Below are 24,481 nucleotides of genomic sequence, written 5' to 3'. Positions count from 1 at the left end.
ACATTGTAATTTTCATGTAATCAAAATCACTGCTTTTGCCATATGAAGGCCTTTCCCACTTTTAATCCAGAAAAACATTCTTGTATTTTTAATGGTTATATCTTTTTTTAATACCTTTACTTTTCATGTGAAGTCTTTGTTTTTTTAATACATTTTTTTTTAAGGTTTATTGATTTTGAGAGAGAGAGAGAACGCAAGCAGGGAAGGGGCAGAGAGAGAGGGAGTCACAGGATCTGAAGCAGGCTCCAGGCTCTGAACTGTCAGCACAGAGCCGAACGCGGGGCTCAAACCCACAAAACACGAGATCATGACCTGAGCCGAAGTCGGACGCTCAACTGACCGAGCCGCCCAGGCGCCCCTGAAGTCTTTAATCCATCAATAAATCTACCTTTTTTTATACAGCATTAAGTAGATACCTAGTCACCTTTCTCTTCATGTGTAGTAAGTCAGTATTCCTAAAAATCACCTAGTGAACTATTCATTCTTTCCCTATTGATTTGTGGTCCTGCCAATATGGTACATTAAATTTCCATATGTTCATAAGTTTGCCTCTAAACTCTGCCTTCTGGTCCATTGGTCTTTGTTTCTTCTTATGCCAGTACCAGAAGTTTGTATCCATTCCATTTTAATATCAAATGTTAACGTGACATTATGATGTATCCTGATAACTGCTCAGGTGAATCACTTTTTTTGTCTTCATCTTCAAGATTGACCAAATTGTTTTAGAACTTCATTCTTCTGGGCATCTGGCTGGCTCAATTCGTAGAATATGTGACTTTATTCTTCCCTATAAATTACAGTAAATTTATTGAATTCCTCAAAAAAGTGAATAATTTGGGGAAGCTTGCTCTCTTTATAAAGTTATTGAGCCTGATGTTACGATGAACCTGTCGTATCCCAGTGTATTCAGGTATATAAAAAATATCCTAGAATAATTTTTAAACCAACTTTATTGAGGTATAATTTACTCACAACAAAATGTAACCATTTTAGGCATAGAGTTTAACAAGTTTTAACCAATGTATTTACCCATCTACATGTACATACTCATGTAACCACTACAATCAAGATAGTAAACATTTTTATCACCCAAAAATGGGTTCTTTGAGTCATCTTTCCCCTTACTGTAGGCAACCAGTGACCTGCTTTCTGTTGCTACCGACATACAGGTGTTCATATAAATGGAGCCAAACATATTCTGTCTCTGGCTTCTTTTGCTCACTATAATGTTTTTTAAGATTTATTCATTGTTGCATGTATCAGCAGTCCATTCCTTTTTATTGTTTAGTCTCTGTTATGGACATGGATTTTCATTTTTCTTGGGCAAGGGGAGGAAATTGATGGTTCATAGAGTACATATGTGTTAAATTTGTAAGAAGGTGTCAAACTATTTACCAAAGTGGTTGTGTACTTTTGTATGAGATTGATTTTGTATCAATTGTTTTCATTTAGGTCATCTTCATGGGTGTGGAATTCAGGGATTAGCAAACGATATATACAGCTTATGGGTCAAAATGTGGCACACCTGTTTTTGTAAATAGTTTTTTGTATTGTCTGTGGCTGCTTTCATGCTAATAAAGCAAAGCTAAGTAGTTGGAGGAGAGACCATATGGCTTACAAAGCCTAAACTATTTTACTGTCTGGCTCTTTAAAGAAAATGTTTACTGACCTCTGGGGTAGAGATTTTTCATTGTGATTTTAATTTGCATTTCCCTGATGGCTGATGATGTTGGACATATTTTAACGTGCTTCTTGGCCATTTGTATATCTTTTTGAGGTGTCCAAGTCTTTTGCTCACTTTTGAATTTAATATGTTTTTTTTATTTCTAAAGGTTCTACTTGGTTTTTTGTATTTTCTATTTCTTTGATGAATTTTCCTGTTGTTTTTTTTTAAAGACTTTTTTAAGAGCAGTTTTAGGTTCATAGCACAATTGAAGATGCAGATTTCCCATATATGCCCTCCCATCCCTTCCCCTCCCAGATGCCTAGCCTTCCCCATTATAAGCATCCCCTACCAGAATGCTATATTTGTAACAATTGATAAACCTACATTTTTTTAAGCAAGCTGTATGCCCAGCGTGGCGCTTGAACTCACAACCCGGACAAAAGTCACATGCTCTACAGACTGAAGCCAACCAGGCACCCCTGAACCTACATTGATAAATGATGAAGTCCAGAGTCCATAGTTTATTTACATTAAGGTTGATTCTTGGTGTTGTACATTCTATTTCTTATTTATTTATTTTTATTCATTGTTCTCTTTTCCTTTACCTCACGGAGTGTAGTTTTAATAGCTGCTTTAGAGTTCATGTCTGATAATAACATCTGTTCTTCTTGGGATTGATCTCAGTTACTGTCTTAGGAAATGGGATCATGTTTTCCTGACTCTTCATATTTCAGTAATTTTAGATCGTATCCTGTTCGTAGACACTTGGGCTGTACTCTGAAAGTTATGTTTTAGAGACTGAATTGTTTTATATTGCTCCCAAGGGTGTTGATATTTTTGTGTTGGTAGACCGTTAACTTGGATAGACTCTAACTGCAAACTGTCATGCCTGCTGCGGACAGCATCTCAGATCTCAGCTCAGTTCTTTCCGCCTTAGCTTCGAACTGCTTTCACTTTACCCTGTGCATGGTTCAAGAGTCAACTATAGTTGTTTTAGACCATAAACACAGAAATGTGGGGGTTCCCTTCGCTCCCTCCTAGAGTTTCTGCCACTCTCTTGCCGCATTGGTTACCCTGGGCTCTTCTTTCTGGTTCTTCCAGTTCCTCCAACGAGGCTTTTTATTGGAGTTGTAGCTGTCCCTGTGCCTCTGCGGTGGTGACCGAAACCACCTTCCAGGCACAGCTGCACAGAATGCAAGCTCTGTTTGTGTGGATTGCTTACTCCATATTTTGATTTCCCATATTTTGATTTGTCTTCAGTTGTTTTTTGCGTTTTATTCCCAGAACCTATGGTTGTTCTTGGTAAGAAGATCAGTGTATCAGTCTTTTTACTCAATATTCTTTTGCTCACTTACCTATTTATTTATTTATCTCTTTTGCCCATTTTAAAATTGAGTTTTTGGTTTTTATTTTTGAGTTATGAATGTGCTTTACTTATTGTGGATATAAGTATTTTGTCAGATAAAGAATCATGAATGTTGTCTTTTAGTCTGTGGCTTAACTTCATTTTGTTAATGGTTTTTAGAGAGTAGGTTTTTAATCTTTATGAAGTCCGGTTTGTCAATTTTTTATGGTTCTTGCTTTTGATTTCTTATCTTTAATCTTTGCTTACCTCAAGTTTGCAAAGATTTTCTCTGTTCTAAAGTTTTATAGTTTAGGTTCATTTAGAATTAATTTTTGTGTATGATGTAGTGGTAAGAGTCAAATTCACTTTTTTTTCATAGAAGTATCCCATTTGGTGAAAGATTGTCTTTTCCTTACTCTGGCACCTTTGTCAAAATTCTGTTGACCTTATATCTTGGATTTAAATTTTAGACTCTTGGGGCGCCTGGGTGGCGCAGTTGGTTAAGTGTCCGACTTCAGCCAGGTCACGATCTCGCGGTCTGTGAGTTTGAGCCCCGCGTCGGGCTCTGGGCTGATGGCTCAGAGCCTGGAGCCTGTTTCCGATTCTGTGTCTCCCTCTCTCTCTGCCCCTCCCCCGTTCATGCTCTGTCTCTCTCTGTCCCAAAAATAAATAAAAACGTTGAAGAAAAAAAAAAAATTAAAAAAAAATTTTAGACTCTTTATTCTGTTCCATTTATTTATATGTTTATCCTTACACCAATACCATATTCTCTTAGTTATTATTTTTTTATAATAAGTCTAGAAACCATCCAACTTTGTTCTTCTTCCAAAATTTTTAGGCTGTGTTAGGCCCTTTTCATCTCAGAGTACTATTTTTATAATGTGTTCCATCCTGAACGTGTTTATGGTTTTGTTGCTATTGTGACAGTCACTATGTTTTTTAATTACATTTTTTTGTTTCTACTGGTAGATGTATACTATGCTTTTGTATGTAAATTGTATATTCAGCAACTCTCCCAAACTCTTGTTCTGATAGTGTTTACATCTTTTTGAATATTTTTTATAGCCTGTTATTTTGCTATGATTATAGCTACATGTTTGAGTTACTTTCCAATTCTTTTTATTTTTTCCTTATCTGTGTGTGAATTAGGTCCTCCACTACCATGTTGAGGGAGGTGGTGATAGCTGGCATCCTTTTCTTGTTCCTGCTTTAATGGAAATAGTTGTAAACTCTTATGTTTTGATTATGATGCTTGCTGTAGATTTCATAAAGTTTAAGATTGCTTTTCTATTTTTAGTTTGCTGAGTATTTTTGTCATAAAATAATGATGAAATTTTCTTGATTGCCTTTCTCATATGTTTAAATGATCATATTATTTTCCAGCCTAGTCATGCTATGTGTTTATCTTTTTAAATACACTGCTAACATCATTTGGTAATATTTTATATAAAATATGCAGAAATAAAGTACTTTGTGGGGTTAAATATATGTGTATGTGTATTTTTTTTAATCCCAGAAAACATTATTATTGTATTCTCAATTTCATTTAGATTTATCTTCATATTTGTTGCTTTATTTGCTCATTATTCTTTTTTCCATCTCTTACCTTCCCTCTGGAATCATCTACTTTCAATACAGAAGGCGTCTTTGAATTTCTTTTTGTGTTGGTCTGCTGATGATGGTCTTTTTTTCTCTATCAGAAGATGTTTTTATTTCACTCTTTTTTTTTTTTTAAAGATTTTATTTTTTTTTAAGTAATCTCTACATGCATCGTGGGGCTCAAACTACAACCCCGAGATCAAGGGTCTCATGCTCTCCTGACTTAGGCAGCCAGGCATTCCTTCACTCTCATTCTTGAAATAGATTTTTACTGGGTACAGGATTGAATATTGGCAGTTAATTTATTTTTGAAGATATTCCACTGTATTCTGATTTACATTGTTGTCGTTGAAGTCATCTTTCAGTCTTACTGTCCTTCCTTTGAAGGTAGTTTGTCTTTTTCTTCTGCTACTTTTATGGTTTACTCTTTGTTCTTGTGGGAGTTTTGTTGTTGTGTTGTGTTGTTTTGTTTTGTTTTTTGCAGTTGCACCATTCTGTGTCTTAGTGTGGATTTCTTTTTATGTATCTTGCTTGGGATTTGTTGGAGTTCCTGAATTTGTAGAATGGTGTATTTCACTGGCTCTACAAAATGCTCAGCTGTTAACCTTTTCAGATATTTCCTTTGCTTCGTTCTCTCTTCTCTCCTTTTGGGATTCCGTTTAAATATATGTTAAACCTTCTTTATCTTGTCTCTTACACTATCCTTGGTGTTTTTTACCTTTTTTGTCTTTCTGTGCTTCTTGGTGGATAATTTCTTTTGTACTTTCAGTTCACTTTCTCTGCTCTTAAACTGAAAATTGAATTTTAATCTATCATCTGTCTTTCTGCCTATTTTTAGGAACAGGAATTGTGCTTCGTACTTTTTCACATCTGTGCTTTTTCTAAGATCCTTTTCCTTTCAGATTTCTATAAACTTGTATTTCTTTAAATATAATAAGAACTGTTGATAAGGAATTTGTAACTGGTAAACCTAAGATTTAAAGTCTCAGATCTCTGTGTCATCTTTTGTTTCTGCTGATAGTGACTCATGGTTTCTTAGTTTTTCTTTGGCTGTATTTAACTTGGTGTGGCCTAGTATATTAATAGGAATAATATGAGGCCCAGGTGAACGCCTTGGCCATTAGAGAGGATTTGTATTTGCTTCAGCCAGAGAAATCGAAAGTTGAATTCTTTCTGCCTTCACTTTTATGTGGTAATTCCTAATGTCCTTTCAGCCATTTGATACTCGATGGAAGATTTAAAGATATTTTTTCTAGCCCTTTTAGTTTTACTAATGGGAGGGTTAGTATGAATAACCTATCAGCTATTAAATTAAAAATCTTATCATAGCTCTACTAGGCTTTAATTTAATCCAGCTTTTCATTTTTTGTTTTAGATCCGCTCAGCTTATTTTGAGTTAGTTTCTGCTTTGTGCCAGCGTATTCCACAGTTGATGAAAGATGAAGCATCCAAAGTGAGCCCATCTGTTCTACTTAGCATTGATGACAGTGACCCCATTGTATGCCCGGCTCTCTGGGAAGCTGTACTTTATACACTTACAACTATTGAGGTGTGTAAGACAGGTAACATTTAGTACATTTGAGATACTTGCCTTAGTTTGTATTTTAGAAGCCTTAGATATGATGTGAGACAGAGCCTATCAGATGATAATACCTAAAACTTACTGGAAAATGCTTTCTTGGAAATAAAATACTTAATCCAAAACTTGGTATAAATCTTAAACTGACCATAAAATTAGCATAGAGTTTTTGTTTTACTTTCAGTTTAGCCAGCCAGTATCAATTATTCTTTAAACTTTATGTAGTCCAGTGAAGTCAGTTTATCTGAATCTTATATTTAAGATTAGATATTAGTGTCCCTTTTGGAAAGCAGCTTTTATATAAATCTTTTAAGTTAAATAATTATTTCTGATCAACGTTGTCCTCACTATGTGGGGTACATGATTACTATATGTAATAAGTTTCTTAAAATTTCCGAGTTTAGTTTTCAGTGGTGGTGAGAGATTTTATCCTCTTTAGGTAGAATACTTGATATTTACTTTTGACAGCCTGTGTGTGTCTAAATTGGGAGAAGTATTTTATGATCTCTAATTATTCTTACCATCTTTTCTTTGGTTAGGACTGTTGGCTTCATGTAAATGCAAAAAAAAGTGTGTTTCCAAAGCTGTCAGCTGTGGTTCGTGAAGGCGGTCGGGGTCTGGCTACCATCATATATCCTTATCTTTTGCCATTTATCAGCAAACTCCCTCAGTCTATTACAGATCCAAAGTTGGATTTCTTCAAAAATTTCCTCACCTCTGTAGTTGCAGGGTAAGGAGTTTCAATTCTTGATCTTTAGAGCAGAAGAGATTTTTCTTGGTTTCACGAATGGGTAAAATGACATACTCATTATGGTCTTTCTTATTTAAATTTCTCCAAATTGTTTTGTTGTTCATTAAACACTTTTAATTAAACTTTTCATAGAATTTCAATTGAGATTTTTTTCTTGGGTACTTTCAAGGCTTCAGAGGTCATGCACAACAGAAAGTGCAATGACTATTGTAAGGGCCTTAGATTGAAATAGACTTTTTTTTATATGAGCATTTTTTGGTATGTTGATCAATACAAATGTCCAAATGGTAAAAATGAACCAGTGAAGAGTTTAAAACTTCCATAAGCTTAAATATGATAGCTATTTAAAGTCACAATTAAAAAAAATTATTTCAGTGTATTTGTTGAACTTAATAAAAGACACTCGCTTTTATTAATGCTTACAGAACTGTTTTTTCCTACACTGTTAGCTTTATTTGGTTAAGTCGTCTCTTTGAAATTTGCAGATGGACTTGTTCCTGACTGGAAAATAAATATGTATTATCTTTTTTTGACACCTATTTGAAAATGTGCTTTTTTCCACACCTTTCCAAGTTCCTTTTGTTCTTAGTTTTTAGTTTAAGAATTTTGTTTTAAAAAATCCTCTTCTTTTGGTGTGATGCCTTTTCCATGTGTTTATTTTGGTGTTTCTGAGTTGCTTATTGTTTTGTGAAAGAGTAAGCTGTAGTTGTTTATTATTTCTTAGGCTGTCAACAGAGAGAATCAAAACCAGCTTTTCAGAGTGCTCAGCAGTAATATCAGCTTTTTTTGAATGCTTACGTTTTATAATGCAGCAAAACTTAGGTGAGGAAGAGATTGAAGAGATGCTCATCAGTGATCAGGTATTTATAATGTAGAAATCATCATGCCCCTGCACACTGACTGCAAAGTATCAAGCTCATTGTATCTTGTTGCCGTTTTTAAATTAGGCTTTATAAAAATTTCATTCTTATAATTTACAAATTGAGTAATGTGTACTTCTGACCATACAAATAAAAATTCTGTACTGTTGTTGCTAGAATAATACCATAATGCCTGAGTACTAATTAGTCTCTGGATGTGCAAGCCTTAACTTTTATAGAGTCGCAACACAAAACATAATTTTAAAGATGCTATTTGTGATCTTTTTTTGTGTTGTTGTCATCGTTGTTTTTTTTTATTTTATTTTTGAGAGAGACACAGCGCGAGTGGGGGAGGGGCAGAGAGAGCGGGAAACACAGAATCCAAAGCAGGCTCCAGGCTCTGAGCTGTCAGCACAGAGCCTGACATGGGGCTTGCACCCACAAACTGTGAGGTCATGACCTGAGCCGAAGTCGGATGCTTAACCAACTGAGCCACCCAGGCACCCCATTTGTGATCTTTTATATTAAGTATAAATTACACAATAATCATCTTGTTACTTCTAAAATATTCAACTACATTTATTTTTTGTGTGTGAACAATTGTGCTTGGTTTTTAGAACCAGTGATGAGACCAGGTTCTGGAATATGGTTCCTTATGTTAGGAAATTAATGAAATTATATAAGCCTAGATCCTAGTTTATGTCTCAGTTAACTTATCTTTGTAATTTAAGGAAAAGAATTCCGAATTCTGTGGGTTCTGTCTTTCACATTGGTTTAGAAAAAAGTAAAAAATTGGATTAAGTTCAGAAAATATAAAGAAAACTGTATTATTTGTTAATGATCAATAATCTTGGTTAACTATATCATAAAAAGTAGTTTAGGGGAATGCAGTGAAATCATTAACTTCTTTGTATGATACGAAAATGATCTTCAAGTTAACTCTTCAGAGTTTTGGGAGGGAACATCCATGTTTTTCAGTTATTAAATGTGGAACTTTATAATGTTTTACAAATACTTTGTTTAAATTTTATTTCCCCTGAAAACTGAACTTTTATATTTCTGCCTTCTCTTTTAGTTGATTCCTTTTATTGATGCAGTTCTCAAAGACCCAAGATTGCAAGATGGGCAGCTATTTAACCATTTAGCAGAAACCTTAAGTTCCTGGGAAGCCAAAGCAGATGTGGAAAAAGATGATAAAATAGCTCACAGTTTGGACAAAGTACTACTGAATTTTTGGGAAAGACTGTCAGAGATCTGTGTGGAGAAAATCAATGAGCCAGAAGCTGATGTGAAATCCGTGTCAGGTGTTTCTAACCTGTTACAGGTCCTTCAGAAGCCGAAGAGCTCACTGAAGTCAAATAAAAAAAAAGTTGGTAAGGTTAGATTTGCTGACGAGCTGCCTGAAAGTAATAAAGAGAACGAAAAATGTGTCTCCTCCGAAGGCGAAAACAGTGAAGGCTCTGAATTAATGACTGAACTTTCTCTCTCTCATAATTGTTCAGACCTTGTATCGCCACTAAGGAAGAAACCTTTGGAAGACTTGGTCTGTAAACTAGCAGCGATGAGTATTAATTATGTCAATGAGCAAAAGTCAGAACAACATCTAAAGTTTCTTTCCACTCTGCTCAGCTCTTTCTCTTCAACCCAAGTATTTAAAATGCTACTAGGTGATGAAAAACAGAGTATTGTCAAAGCCAAACGTCTTGAAATAGCCAGACTTGTAGAAAAAAATCCTGCTGTACAGTTTTTATACCAGAAACTGATAGGTTGGCTAAATGAAGATCAAAGGAAGGATGCTGGTTTCTTGGTGGACATTTTGTACAGTGCCCTCTGTTGCTGTGACAATAATATGGAAAGAAAGTATGTCTTGGATGATCTCATTGAGGTATTATTGTTGTATATCTCTTTAAACTATAGTGGCTTACATCGCTACACTAATTATAAGTGAGTAGAATGAGACCTGCATGGAGGTTATTCTTGAGTCGTTTCTTGACTATTTAAAGAAGAGCAGTATATTCTTTCCAATTTTAGTCTGTGTGCTGACAAAGTAAGCACAGGCAAGCAGTATATTCTTGATTGTGATGGGGAAGTGTGTGAGGCTTATGGGTATGTGTTGAGTAAGTATGGTGAGGTGACAAATGCTCGGCAATGAAAGGCTAAGTATTTTAGTCCATACTTTTTTTTTTTTTCAATTTACATCCAGTTAATTAGCATATGGTGCAATAATGATTCAGGAGTAGATTCCAGTGATTCATCCCCTATGTATAATATCCATTGCTCATCCCAACAAGTGTCCTCCTTAATGCCCCTTACCCATTTAGCCCATCTCCCCACCTACCACCCCTCCAGCAACCTTTAGTTTGTTCTCTGTATTTAAGTCTCTTGTGTTTTGTCTCCCTCATTTAAAAAAAAAAAAATTTTTTTTAGCATTTATTTATTATTGAGAGACAGAGAGACACAGAGCATGAGCAGGGGAGGGGTGGAGAGAGGGGGAGACACAGAATCTGAAGTAGGCTCCAGGCTCTGAGCTGTCAGCACAGAGCCCGACGCGGGGCTCGAACCCACAAACTGCGATATCATGACCTGAACTGAAGTTGGTCGCTTAACCAACTGAGCCACCCAGGCGCCCCTTCTCTCCCTCATTTTTATGTTATTTTTGCTTCCCTTCCCTTATGTTTATCTGTTTTGTATCTTGAATTCCTCATATGAGTGAGGTCACATATTTGTTTTTCTCCGACTGACTCATTTCACTTAGCATAATACCTTCTAGTTCCATCCACGTAGTTGCAAATGGCAACATTTCATTCTTCTTGATTGCCGAGTAATACTCCATTGTATTGTAATGTATATATACACCCCCCCCCCCCCACACACACACACACACTGCGTCTTCTTCATGTATTCATCCATTGATGGACATTTGGGCTCTTTCCATACTTCGGCTATTGTCGATAGTGCTGCTATAAACATTGGGGTGCATGTGTCCCTTCGAAACGGCACACCTGTATCCCGTGGATAAATACCTAGTGCAATTGCTGGATCATAGGGTAGTTCTATTTTTGATTTTTTTGAGGAACCTCCATACTGTTTTCCAGACTGGCTGCACCAGTTTGCACTCCCACCAGCAGTGCAAAAGAGATCCTCTTTCTCCGCATCCTTGCCAACATCTGTTGTTGCCCAACTTGTTAATTTTAGCCATTCTGACTGGTATGAGGTAGTATCTCATTGTGGTTTTAATTTATATTTCCTTGATGATGAGTAATATTGAGTATCTTTTCATGTGTCTGTTAGTCATCTGGATGGCGTCCTTGAAGAAGTATCTATTCATGTCTTTTGCCCATTTCTTCACTGGATTGTTTTTTGGGTGTTGAGTTTGATAAGTTTTTTACACATTTTGGATAGTAACCCTTTATCAGATATGTCATTTGCAAATATCTTCTCCCATTCTGTCAGTTGCCTTTTAGTTTTGCTGATTGTTTCCTTTGCTGTGCAGAAGCTTTTTATTTTGATAAGGTCCCAATAGTTCATTTTAGTCTATACTTTAAAAAAAAAAATTTTTTTTAACGTTTATTTATTTTTGAGACAGAGAGAGACAGAGCATGAATGGGGGAGGGGCAGAGAGAGAGGGAAACACAGAATCAGAAGCAGGCTCCAGGCTCTGAGCCATCAGCCCAGAGCCCGATGCGGGGCTCGAACTCACGGACCCTGAGATCATGACCTGAGCTGAAGTCGGACGCTTAACCGACTGAGCCACCCAGGCGCCCTAGTCTATACTTTTAAAAGCTGGAGTAGCTAGAAATGTTTTAGCTTTTTTTATGATTACATAGTGACTTCATTCCTTCTAAAAATTTATTTCTAACTCTTTTTTCTCTTTCAGGGGAATCTGAAATGGAATTCTATTCTTCAGGTCATTGAAAAGGTATCTTAGGGATTTTTTTTTCTTTTCCTCCTTTTTTTGCATTTATGAGTACAGAGGAGTTAAAACTAGTCATATTCACATGCTGGTATGTGGTCAAGTGTCTGTGTTAGAAAACTTCTTTATTATTATAGCTTTCTTCCCATAACCTGGGAAGGCTTTAGGTTTAGGTGTTTACCTTTCTGTAGTATTATTTTTCTGGTTAGGAATATCAGCAAAGACTGAAAAGGCTCTGGTAAATCCAGTATCTTCCTGGGAAGATAACAAAGGGAGAACTAAATATTTGGTTATCTTTAAATTAAGACTACAGGTTTCTACTCTTATCCTGGTTATTTTTTCTTCTATAGAAGTAGATTGAGAGGTTTTAGCTTTGGCTCGAACACCTCAGAAATTAAATTTGTCCTGCTTTGGAATACTATACAGGCAAATTAAAATCTTTCAGACTTTGTCTGATTGCTACTTGACTAAATAAGAAAATTAGTGATGAAAATAATGAAAAGAAATCAAGGAACATAAGCAATTTAGAAGTTTTAAAGTATTTTTTCCCCAATGAAGATGTAAGTGATGTAACACTTTTCAACCATAGAAATGGGGGGATTTTTTTGCACTGTTAAGTTACCTAAAATTCTTTTTTAGCATTTTTTATTATTTTTAAAATTCACATACACAGATAACTCCTTAATTTACAAGTTTCTTTTTAAATTATGGTAAAAGCCCATAGCAAAATGTACCATCTTAACTCTGAGTTTATAGTTCAGTAGTGTTAAGTATATTCTCATTGTGAACCAGTCTCCAGAATTTATCTTGCAAAACTGAAACTCTGTGCCCGCTGAACAGTGACTCCCTATTTCCCTCAATAGTTTATTTTTACAAAATAAATACAGAATGTTAATTTACTGTTTTTCAATGAGAAATAGAACGTATGAAGTACAGCATTTATATTAGTTTACCCAGTACCTTCTCTCTCTATAGGCAGGTTACATGAAAAGCCAAATTATCAGAAATCTACTTGGTAAGTCTAAAATTCGAGCAAAGGGAGTTAGTAATTTGATAAGAGAAGACATACCCATTTGCAACTTAGGAATGTGCCTGCTGGTTAGCTCAAATACTCCTAACCTTTGGGAAGACTATTTTCTTCCTGGGCAGTATTTAGAAGTTCATGGCCAGTGTTTGCCTCCTGTACTTCCATGACTAACTAATGTCTCCATCCCTTAAAGCTGGTGAGGTTCTTTCTATGGATATGTTAAAATGAGTATTGTACATCATATCTTTCTAATTTGAGAGACATTTTACTCAAAAGTTTATTTCCTAGATTCAATAAAATAAATGGGTTTTATTTAGTAAACTGTGTTAGGAAAACCAATATTATAGCCATCTAAACTCCAGATTTCTTTGTTTTTATGCAACTTTATACTTTATGATCAGAGTCATAAACTCAGCTTCTTTAAAAACAACCTGCATTTTGTAATCAGAAAAGGACGTTAGTGATTTTCTAGGTTAATCTTCATTTTTAAAATAGGAAATAGGCCCAAATTGGTTAAGAGATTTGTCCAGGATCATAAAGCCAGAAGATTGGCAAAGCTTGGGCTAAAATAAAAGCCCAGGTTACCTACAGTTTTTTAATAAAGAACAAACAGTTTTTAGGCACTACCCAATCCGCACTTGGTTTTTTGTTTTTTTTTTTCCAGATTGCTTTGAAATGAACCAAGTTGCAAATTCCTTTCTTATCAGCCCTTAAAGCAAAAGAAGCTCTGGGAACATGGATCAGCATGCTTTTGGGGGTGGATTTACAGTTTTTTGTGTGTTTTGTTTTGTTTTTTCTTCCCCACCCCATGAAAATAAACCAGTTGCTGTTAGCTATCTGGCCCCAGTTACTATTGCAGAGAATTTGGGGAAATATGTCCCATTGTTCATATTGAAGTATTTACCACTATTAAGTATTAATTGTTCTTTAATTTTAGTAAAATTAATGAACAAAAATTTAATACATAGAGCATTTTAAAATCTGTCTTCAAAGTTCATCCGTTCGTTATTCATTGAACATATCTGCAGTGTTGATAGCAGGTATCAAAGAAGTTTAAGACAGTCTCTGCTCTCAAGGAACTTACAGTCTCATTGGAAACAAGACATACACAGATGAAACATTATAAACAATAATAAAATGCAGTAAGTGCTTTAGAAATTCAGAGAAGAGCAGTTACGAGTATGGGCTTGAGTGGATGGGGGAGCCTTCATAAAGCAGGTTGGCTTTGTAATGATTCTCAAAGAATGGATGGGATTTTGATAAAGAAGAGAGAGAATATTTATGGTTGGGAAAATAGCCTGAAAATGTATGTAAGCAAGGCTTAGTGGGGAACAGAGACGATATCAGCCGCCTTAGAACTTGAGGAGGAGTGGGGGCTAGTGTTGGGGTCATGATGACGAAGGGAGGTAATATGGTACAAGTAGTATAGGCAGATATGCTTTTTGATCTTGAAAATTTTTGCTTTAATTTTATGGTTTTAGGCATGTTCTAGTTCAGATAAACATGCTTTAGTAACTCCTTGGCTAAAAGGAGATATCCTTGGAGAGAAATTGGTAACCCTGGCAGATCATCTTTGTCATAAGGACTTGGAATCCACAGTATCTTCTGATTCTTACTTCTCGGAGAGATGGGCTCTTCTAAGCTTGGTATTATCCCAACATGTTAAAAATGGTAAGCAGAAATAGGGCTTTTGTTTTTTAGTAGGCAATAAAGTTTTCACTTTTGGAAGGGATTCCATGTTACAGAGTCTGTATGTTATTGGTTGAGAATAACAAGACTTAATTCATGCAGCTATTTTAATTTTGTAAGCACCCTAAATATTTAAGCCTTGTAGCATGACTTGGAAGACATTTTAATATTTTTAAAAAGTTTTACATTTTAAAGGGTTTTGAGTTTAGCAAAGTTATTCACTAATTGTATAGAGCATTGTGCTTTTTTTTTATTATTTTTTTAACTTAATGTAAAACTGCTCTTTTACATGAGAGTTTTTATATGTGAGAGATCAGATTGATTTGTTGATAAAATTTTCTTTTGTCTAATACATAACTTTTTTTTAAACACATGGAAAGACTTAAGTGGTTGTTAACCCAAAGTAAGATTTTAAAAAATACACTGTTAATATTTTTTAATTTTTTGTTTGTGTGAACTTTTTTTCTCTAGATTACTTGATTGGAGAAGTATATGTTGAAAGAATTATTGTTAAACTTCATGAAACTTTATCCAAAGTAAAGGAATTGTCAGAAGCTGAAAATAATGATTCATCAGTGTCTTTTATCTGTGATGTGGCCTATAACTATTTCAGCTCAGCAAAAGGATGCTTGCTAATGCCATCCTCTGAAGACTTATTATTAACTCTCTTTCAGTTATGTGCTCAGAACAAAGAAAAAACACATTTGCCAGGTAATAGCCTACTGCTCAAATGTTTTGTTGGGAATCTCCGGCTCTGACCTTCATAGTGTAAGTGCCCAGGCTTTATTAATTGAATCATAATGTACTTGAAAGTTGAAAGCATTTTGAGTAGAGGGCTACAAATCTTAAACACTTTCAGCTTTAGAAACCAAGTCAAAGGTATATGTAGACCTTATGTCTAAATTTTTTCTTGATATCAAAGAAATAGTTTTGGAAGGGGCTATGATAGATGAATTAGAATCTTAGCCCTTTCACTTAGGAGCTGTTGTTTGGCAAGTTGTTTAATTTCTTGATGCTCCAGTTTCCACATTCATAAAGGAGGGTATATTAATATGTCCTTCTCTTATTCACTCTTGGTATATATCAAAATAAAACTGAAATTGCCTTTGTAAGGACTATATTGTCTTATATGTTGAGACTTAATTATGAAAGGCATTTTAAAAAATGCCCTTTCTTTCATACTACTCTGTTCGGAAAAGGTGTAATATTTTTCACATCTCCAAAAGGACAATGCTCTTGTAAATAAGAGTAGAAAAGAGCTAACTTTAAAAACCTTAACATGTTTACATTTATATGGCATGAGCTAGTTTGTATTATTGCATATTTATGACATAGTTATTTTGTTTTGGCAATTAAATGCTAATTTTATATTTTCCATTTTTAACGGTACCTTAAAAATCTCCGGTCTGCATTGAGCTATTTCATACATTTTGTACTGGTTATAGTTGCTTCGCAGGGATTACAAATTACTGTTGACATCTTGATTTTAGACTTTCTTGTCTGTAAACTGAAAAATACTTGGCTCTCTGGTGTGAATTTATTGACCCACCAAACTGGCAGTACATGTAAACAGAGTACCTTCCTATGTTTGTCTGCTCTGTGGCTGAAGAACCAAGTTCAGTCTTCATCTTTGGATATCAAAAGGTAACTTTCTTTGTACTTATTTGCACAGTATCTCTTCAATACCTGATCACTGTCTTTAAATTACAGCCTGTCTATGAAAAATGACTTGTTATGTAAGAAATCTACGGGACTCTTAAGAGAAGACCCAGACAAAAATATTTTTCCAAAAGGAATTTGTTTTAATGATCATCAATTTAAACTCAATTCAAGAATGATTTGTTATATCTGCTGGACTCCTAATTTATGCTGGTGACGTGATCGTAGTGCTATCCTGTGTCTTGTGGGCTGGTATGGATTATAACCATAACCTCCCATGACTACCACACATCGTGGTTATTCTTCATTGTTTAATTTTGGGGCCCTGGTAGCCTCTGTTTTAAGATGTTGAATTGCAAATATATTTCACACCACATACCTAAATCCATTTATAGAAGTGAAAACGAAGAGAAGGCATCCAGAGACTTTTAGGGTTGGGTCATATCTTTTTCTGATCGTCATGGCTTCTCCCCCCATATAATGAGGTAGTTGTGTTTCTGAAATACCTTTTCCAAAATAGGTCAAGTTCCCTTCATTCTGATACAGAAGCAGCACTCAATTTCAAACTATAAATGTTGTATTAAATCCCCAATTTGATGGTGTGTATGTCAGATACAGGATAAAGGACTTGCTTAGTTTCATTTTTACTGGTCTTTTTGTTCAGGTAAAGTGTTCCCTGCCATAGTATTTAGTGTGTACCAGAGTGCTCAAGTTAGTCATAGCATAACCATGATTGTCACATTGTTTGCATTATTTTCAGTCTTCAAGTCCTCTTGTGTGCTGTTGATGACTTGCTAAATATGCTTCTAGAAAGTGAAGATACTAATCTTCTGGGAGTTTATATTGGAAGTGTAATGCCAAGCAACAGTGAATGGGAAAAGATGAGACAGTCTCTTCCAATGCAGGTATGTTTGAGATTGGACAGTGCTTATCTCGTTCTGAAGTTTGGACTTCATGCAAGCTTAAACATTTTAATTTTATTCTGGAGAAGGGAAAAAATTGAACAAAATGAATATCTTTTGTTTTATCCTTGGGAGAAAAAAAGGTAAATGAAACGAGTATCTTGCTTTGCCTTTACGTCTCTGAATGCTCACATATTGGATGTTTGTTGTTTGTGAGACACTGGCAGTTGCCACGGTATGAGGTGAATTAGATCTAGTTCTGTCCTGAAGGAGTCTTAAAGAAATACACATGTTGATAATTTCCTGAAGCAAAACCCAAACTTCTAGGCTTCTGTGATTTTATTGATAAACTAGTAATAACTTCATTTTTGAAGTTATTCTAATAACATTGTGAAGATTGATAAGCTCATTTTTGTTCCCTGTCTTACTTGCAGAGATAGTAAATAATTTAGAGTATCTAATGATTTTTGTATATAATTGAATGTATTCTTTTTACAGTGGTTGCATAGACCTCTTTTAGAAGGAAGATTGAGTTTGAATTATGAGTGTTTCAAAACAGATTTTAAAGAACAAGATGCAAAGAAACTTCCCAGCCATTTGTGTACTTCAGCATTATTGAGCAAAATGATATTAGTTGCACTGAAAAAGGAAATAGTCCTAGAAAATAATGAGCTTGAGAAAATAAGTAAGTATATATGAGCATTCAGATATAATAGCATTGTTTTGAAATAATTTGTATTAAGTATAATTTTGAAATACTTTTGATTACTCTGCAATTTAAATCTTTAAAAAATCAAGAATCTTCCATTCCTATTAACTATTGTAGTGATGAGAAACTTGAGGTTACTTAAATGACGAATGGTAAATTGCAAATCGGATGAAAACATACTGAAATTTTCTATAATCTTGTTAGCTGTAGAGCAGAATTTGTTACAAGGTCAGTTACTTAAGCTGGCGAGACATCAGTACTAGGTCCTATGGCGCATAATTCTAAAGAAAATGGTTGAGCTTAGTGTTTCATCATGGATTGTGATTGAAACCACTATACCTTCGTGTTGATAGGGATACATAGGTATGTATGTAGATATATATTTTTTTCCTGGCAAGTGGAGGTCCAAATGTTGAATCCCATGGGGATTTGGGACTTAAAATTCCCCCATTCCAGGAAATGGTGTAGAATTGCAAGTAGCAGTGTGACCTAAACAAAATGGTGTTAAAGGTAGAAGTTTTGCATAATTTCTCTGTCAGTCTTGTTTGTAAAACTTCAGCTGTAGCATAGTTACTAGAGGAAAATATATTCCCTGTGGAAGAAAGCTGGAATACTTCTTGATTTGCCAACTCCACATGCAGTAAAGGGCAAGGAGATTAGCCTGCAGTTGCAATAGTGTGTTTTTGTGGCGTGTGTTACTAATTACAAACTGACAACATTATGTATTTAAGCTTCTTATCAACCCTGTCAGATATTATTATTATGGTTTTTGTTACCTGGTTTTCTTAGCTTGACTTCATTAGAGGTACTTAGCTTGTAAGGGATAGGATTAGATTTTTAAACCAGGTCTCAAGTCTTCTGACTCCAAAGTCCATAAATGGCTTTATAAAACAGACTTGTGATAATTGTGTGTTAAAACCTATGATGTGCTAGGTTTTGTGAGAGATTCTTGGTCATTTAATTCTCACAGCAGTCCCTGAGCTAGATTTTAGTATTCTAATTGCTAACTATGCACACAGCTCAATTTGAGTCCAGACCAGTCTTTCACCGAGGTCCATGCCCTCCCTGTTTACTATATCATGGTGTTTCCCGTTTCTTAACACATTGGCTTGAACTTCTCATCTCAGGTCTTGGGGCCCTTAGTTGTTTGTCCTGTGTGTAACTTGTTACCACCTGTGGCAAAAAGAGTAGGAAATTCTTCCATTATCTCTGGTAACTTAGGCCTGTCACATTGTTCACTGATTAGAAAAGGGACCAAATAAGATTTGGGAGAAGAGTGGCATTTTGTATCAGACAAATGTTCTCAGTTTTCGTTATCACTGAACATCTCAAAGCAGATTTAGAAATCAGTTCACAGATATTTTGAGACTGGCAGGCGTAGCAGTATTTGAAAATGGGGCGGTGAAATGAAAATGATCAAAAGTTCCTTCACAGAGTCCACTTGATAATGTGTTGTCCATTCTGTAGTTGCAGAACTGCTCTATTCACTGCAGTGGTATGAAGAATTAGACAATCCCCCTATTTTTCTAACTGGATTTTGTGAAATGCTTCAAAAGATGAATATTACATATGATAACTTATGTGGACTTGGTAATACCTCTGGCCTTTTACAGCTGCTATTTAACAGGTAAGAATCCCTTTCACCTTCCGTTTTTATATGATTTTTTTACTGGCTTTTGGCTTTGTTTCTGTAAAATGTTAAGCTCACTTCATGCTAATCTTTCAGAGCGTTGATTTAAATTAAACCCAGTTCTTAATAATAAGTACTTCGTGGATTCTGAGTACTTGATTTATTCATCTAGGGAGATATTTGAACTTTGCCTGTGTTCTTAAATCCATAAATTACATTGAGGAATGGGGCAGATGACAATGAAAGACATAGAAGCCTTGTAGAAGTTGTTTTGTCATCTGTGATCCATCCTTCCCGCTACTTTCAAACCTTATACTTTGCATGTTGTTACAGATATGTCTTAAGATTATAAACACAAAACCTTCCCCTTAATTGACAGGAGTTTATTGAAGTTACCGTGTTGAACTGCCTCTCTTTGTTTTTCACTTGCCTGTGATGTTTTGAATATGCTTTGCCTTATCAGAGGTCCCAGGCTGAGCTTTTCTCTGCAGTCTGCATCTACATACTCTAGGACACTCAGAACTTTCCCCCAGTAGATATGAATACCTCCTTGGTTCTTCAACATTAACCAGGCTTGGTGTCCTCTGGGATATGTCCTTTTTCCAGCTACCGTCTCTGATCCTCAAACCTGCTCTCCTCTATTAGGATTTGAAGGGCTTTGGGATGAGAGCTCAGTACCAGTTGTAAAGGAGTGTTGGAAAGCTAGGCTCCCAGTCTTTTCAGTAATGGCAGCTGTTCGGGGGCAAAAGCCCTGAGTGAATTGATACCCTCACAAGGTGATTGATTTAATTCCGTAAAAGGAATCCAGATAAATGGTAAAAATTGTAAACACTTTGAAAATGGATTTTTTTTTTCTTTTTTTAGATCCATGGAAAATGGCACCCTTTGGTCTCTTATTATTGCTAAGTTGATCCTTTCCCGAAGTGTTTCATCTGATGAAGTAAAACGGCATTATAGGAGAAAAGAAGGGTATTCTGATTTAAAATGTTTATACTTTGTAATTTGCTGTATTTGGTCACTTTGGCAAGCCCAACTAATGAATAATCTCTATATCAGTCAAGGAAACAAGGTTTAAGAAATGCGGAAATTCAAGGAAATGAGATTAAAGACTTTAAAACAATTTAAATTATTTTAGGTTTGGGACACACCTTCTCATATAAGCATTTTAAACTTTATAATATTTTGTTGTGGAATTTTGTACTTGGTTTAAAAAGTTAGCATTTTGTTAACTTGCTCTCTTTTCCTCAGAAATCTTTTTGGTAGAAATCTTTCTTTTACCCCTCCCTAATATCCTTCTTCTGTTACTTTATTTGCTGTTTGGAAGTGATAGGGAAAGTTACTTATCCTTTGCTTTAGTAAGGATCATCCTATTGAAATATATTCTAGAAATGCAATAAATGTGTTCTTAAGACAAAGAAATAGATTGTGGGGTTGGGCATACTAGAGTTCTAGAGTTGGTCATATTAGAGAGGCTGAACCTCAAACATTTAGTTGAAATTTACCAAGAGGCATTTTGAATTTACTGGTTTACCAAGAATTCTGAAATGATATGTATATGATCTTGTACACTAAAATCATGAAATAAATTTCAATTTTTTCTTATTTAAAATTTTTTTAAACTTGTTATTTTAAGGTAGTTATAGATTTACAAGCAATTGTAAGAAATAATATAAAGAGATTCCATATACCCTTCATTGAGTTTCCCTCAGTGGTACTGTTTTGCATAACTTTAATACAGTTTTACAGTAAGAAAATGACATCAATACAATCCACTGACCAAGTTTACATGTACTTATTTGTGTGTGTGTTCTGTGTAGATCCCATGTGTGACGCCACCACAGACCAATAGAACAGTGTTACCACAGGGACCTCTTGTGTTACCTTTCACAGCCAGGCCACCTTTCTTTTTCCCATTCTCATCTCTTGCAACCAGTAATCTGTTCTTTTTACCATTTAGTTAAGTTATATAAATGGAATCATGCAGCATATGATCTTTCGATATTAGCTTTTTTATTCAGCATAATTTAATTTTTCTGATTATGAAAGTAACAGGGAATTAACTGGAGACGTATTAGAATTAATTACTAATATGGATATATATACTTGACAGAAAAATCAGAAACTTTCTTATTCAGTAGTAATAATTAAAAATGTCATGGGAAAAAAGATTCTATTCACAATGACAACAAAACTATACCTAGAAATAAATTTAACAACAAAAATGCAATTATGAAATTTTAGTAAAGATTACAAAAAAGGTAGGAAGCTAAATTGTAAAAATGGTTGTATCAATCTGTAATTGCAATGCAATCTCAATAAAAATTCCAGCAATATATTTTGAAAAACTTGACAAACTGCTCTAAACACAGTATGCATTTGAAGGAAAAAATGCTCAAGAATAGGTAGGAAATTTCTGAAAGATAAAAGTGAAAAGGAATTGTCTTACCAATACAATAATTAAGCAGTATTAAATTGGTGAATAGACAAATCAGTGGATCAAGACACAGAATCCAGAAACTGAGCCATAGGTGGCCTTTCAAATCAGTGAGGTGAGTGGGGTGCCTGAGTGGCTCAGTTGGTTAAGCATCCAACTTTGGCTCAAGTCATGATCTCACCGTTTGTGGCTTCAAGCCCCACGTCGGACTCTGTGCTGATAGCCCAGAGCCTGGAGCCTGCTTCGGATTCTGTGTCTTCTTCTCTCTCTGCCTGTCCCCCACTCATGCTCTGTCTCTGTCTCTCTCTGTCTCAAATAAATAAATAAATAAATAAATCCCACAAATCGGTGAGGTGAGTGAATATTAGATGATGTTAGGAAAATTGGATATGTGTTTGAAAAAAATAGTGAGGTGCCTCTCTCTTACATTATACACAAGACTGAAGTCCAAATGAAAGCTAAATGTAAAGAGCAGACCTATGAAAGTATTAAAGGAAATTAAGAAGCTCTGTATAATCTTGATATGGGGAAGATCTTAAGCAAAGCACAAAAACCCAGAATCTATAAAAGAAGTGATTTTGTAAAAGTGAAAACTTCTGGCAACCCATGAGCCCATCGACAGATGAATGGATAAACAAAAATATGGTATATACATACAGTGGAATATTATTTAGCCTCGAAAAGGAAGGAAATTCTGGCACATGATACAACATGGATAAACCATGAGGATATTATGCTAAATAGAATAAGCCAATCATAAATGACAGATATTATATGGTCCACTTCTGGGAGATACTTAAGGTAGTCAGATTCAGAGAGACAGAAAGTAGAATGGTGGTTGCCAGGGCTTGAGGTGAGAGGAAATGAGGAGTTCTTGTTTCATAGGTAGTTTTTTTTTTGTTTGTTGTTGTTGTTGTTGTTGTTAAGATTTTATTTCTAAGCAATCTCAGAACCTGGTGTGGGGCTTGAACTCACAACCCCCAAGATCAAGAGTTGCATTCTGTATAGACTGAGCCAGCCAAGTGCCCCTCATGGGTAGAGTTTCAGTTTGGTGAAAGGAAGAGACTTCTGGAGATTGGTTGCACAGCAGGTGGAATGTACTTATCACTACTGAACTGTACGCTTAGAAATAGTTCATTTGGGGGGTTGCCTGGATGGCTTAGTCAGTTAAACGTCTGACTCTTAGTTTTAGCTCAGGTCATGATCTCACGGTTTGTGAATTGAGCTCTGCGTTGGCCTTTGTGCTGACAGCACAGAGCCTGCTTGGGATTCTCTCTCTCCCTCTTCTCTGCCCCTCCCCTGCTCATTTTCTCTCTCTCTCTCTCTCTCTCTTAAAATAAATGAACAGTAAAAAAAAATTTTTTAATAAATAAAAATTAGAAACATGTAAAAAAGAGAAGCAGTAAAGAATATCCACAATCTCATCATTAAGAATCAGCAGCTGTCAATCTCTTTTCATAGTTTCTTTTTTTTTTTCCTATACAGTTATTTTATATAGTGGAGTTATTAGTCTTCTTGAATACTTTGAAGGGCAGGAATTTTGTGAAATAACTGCATATTTAGGATAAATATAATTCATACTTTTCCTTTCCTTTAAACAGGTTTTTCCCACTAACGGAAGGCAATATGCATACCATTCAAAGTCTCTGTCCATTTTTGTCAAAAGAAGACAAGAAAGAATTCATTGCTCAATGTATACCTCCCCTTTTGGCCTGGACTAAGGAAGATCTTTGCAGTACTAATGGTTAGTGCCTGATAATAAATATTTCTTTAATTATTGCTTAATATCTAAATCCAGATCTAGCAGAGGTAAATTGAATTATAGCTGATTTATTCCTACTTTATACTTTGCTACATAACACGTTGACAGTCAGTAGTATGGGTGTCTTTGGGGAGTGGCTGTTACCACTTTGCAGTACAGAAATGCTACAGCCTTAGGGAAGACTAAAACCACAGGTATCAACAAAAAAACCACCAATGTCCTCTAATTATTTCCATGCATAGCATTTTTAACTATGCTTAATTTCAATTTCTCCCTAGTCAACCACTGATTGAACATATAAAGGTAACAGAGAGAATAGCTTTCATTGTATTTTAAACCTTTTTGGACACTCTGAACTCTATTAGTTAGTTTGTTTATTAATTTAATAAACAGTTACTGAACATGGCTCTGTGGCAGTTCCTTTTGTGGAAAGGACAGACATAAAGTTATATCGTGGTAACCAATGTATCAGAAAAATGGCCTGTGTGTCAAAGCAGCAGAAAACAAGTTTCCCCGCTCTGCTTTGCAGCATCAGTGGCGATTTCACAAAGAGAAAAATTTAAGTGATGAAGGATAGTTTTCCATGTGGATATAATTGGGGATGGGCATTTCAGGTACACAGAAACAAAAAAGTGTTGAGAGTTCAGTTTGGCTGGCATTTCAGGAAGAAGGCTGGGGACAAAGGGTGTTAGGATGTACAAGAAGCTGAATTTTGAGAAAATAGTAGGGAAAAGGCCTAACATTGTAGGTTAAGGAGTTTGGACTTTAAGAGGTAGGCACTAAGGAGCTGTTGGCTCAAATTAGGTAGGAGAGTAGTAAGACTATCTCATTAGAAAGATTATTGTAAGGGGCGCCTGGGTGGCTCAGTCGGTTAAGCATCTGACTTCAGCTCATGTCATGATCCTGTGGTTCATGGGTTCGAGCCCTGCGTTGGGCTCTGTGCTGACAGCTCAGAG

General features: G+C 35.4%; 1 protein-coding gene across 1 annotated transcript in view; it reads left to right on the top strand.

Annotated features, from left to right (window-relative positions):
- LTN1 (listerin E3 ubiquitin protein ligase 1) overlaps positions 1-24,481 on the top strand; it is a 64,443-nt gene that overhangs the window by 13,107 nt on the left and 26,855 nt on the right. Inside the window, exons 7-19 of the mRNA XM_032594780.1 lie at positions 5,986-6,159; positions 6,729-6,919; positions 7,665-7,800; positions 8,876-9,685; positions 11,678-11,719; positions 14,222-14,411; positions 14,901-15,140; positions 15,920-16,073; positions 16,849-16,993; positions 17,489-17,675; positions 19,167-19,326; positions 20,194-20,298; positions 23,365-23,507. Of these exons, the coding sequence (XP_032450671.1) occupies positions 5,986-6,159; positions 6,729-6,919; positions 7,665-7,800; positions 8,876-9,685; positions 11,678-11,719; positions 14,222-14,411; positions 14,901-15,140; positions 15,920-16,073; positions 16,849-16,993; positions 17,489-17,675; positions 19,167-19,326; positions 20,194-20,298; positions 23,365-23,507 (2,677 nt within the window). The remainder of the gene's footprint in view (positions 1-5,985; positions 6,160-6,728; positions 6,920-7,664; positions 7,801-8,875; positions 9,686-11,677; positions 11,720-14,221; positions 14,412-14,900; positions 15,141-15,919; positions 16,074-16,848; positions 16,994-17,488; positions 17,676-19,166; positions 19,327-20,193; positions 20,299-23,364; positions 23,508-24,481) is intronic.

Source organism: Lynx canadensis, chromosome C2, assembly GCF_007474595.2.
Source record: "Lynx canadensis isolate LIC74 chromosome C2, mLynCan4.pri.v2, whole genome shotgun sequence".
NCBI classification, from domain to species: Eukaryota; Metazoa; Chordata; class Mammalia; order Carnivora; family Felidae; genus Lynx; species Lynx canadensis.
Note: the sequence above shows the minus strand (reverse complement) of the source record. Positions and strands in the feature narration are given on the sequence as shown.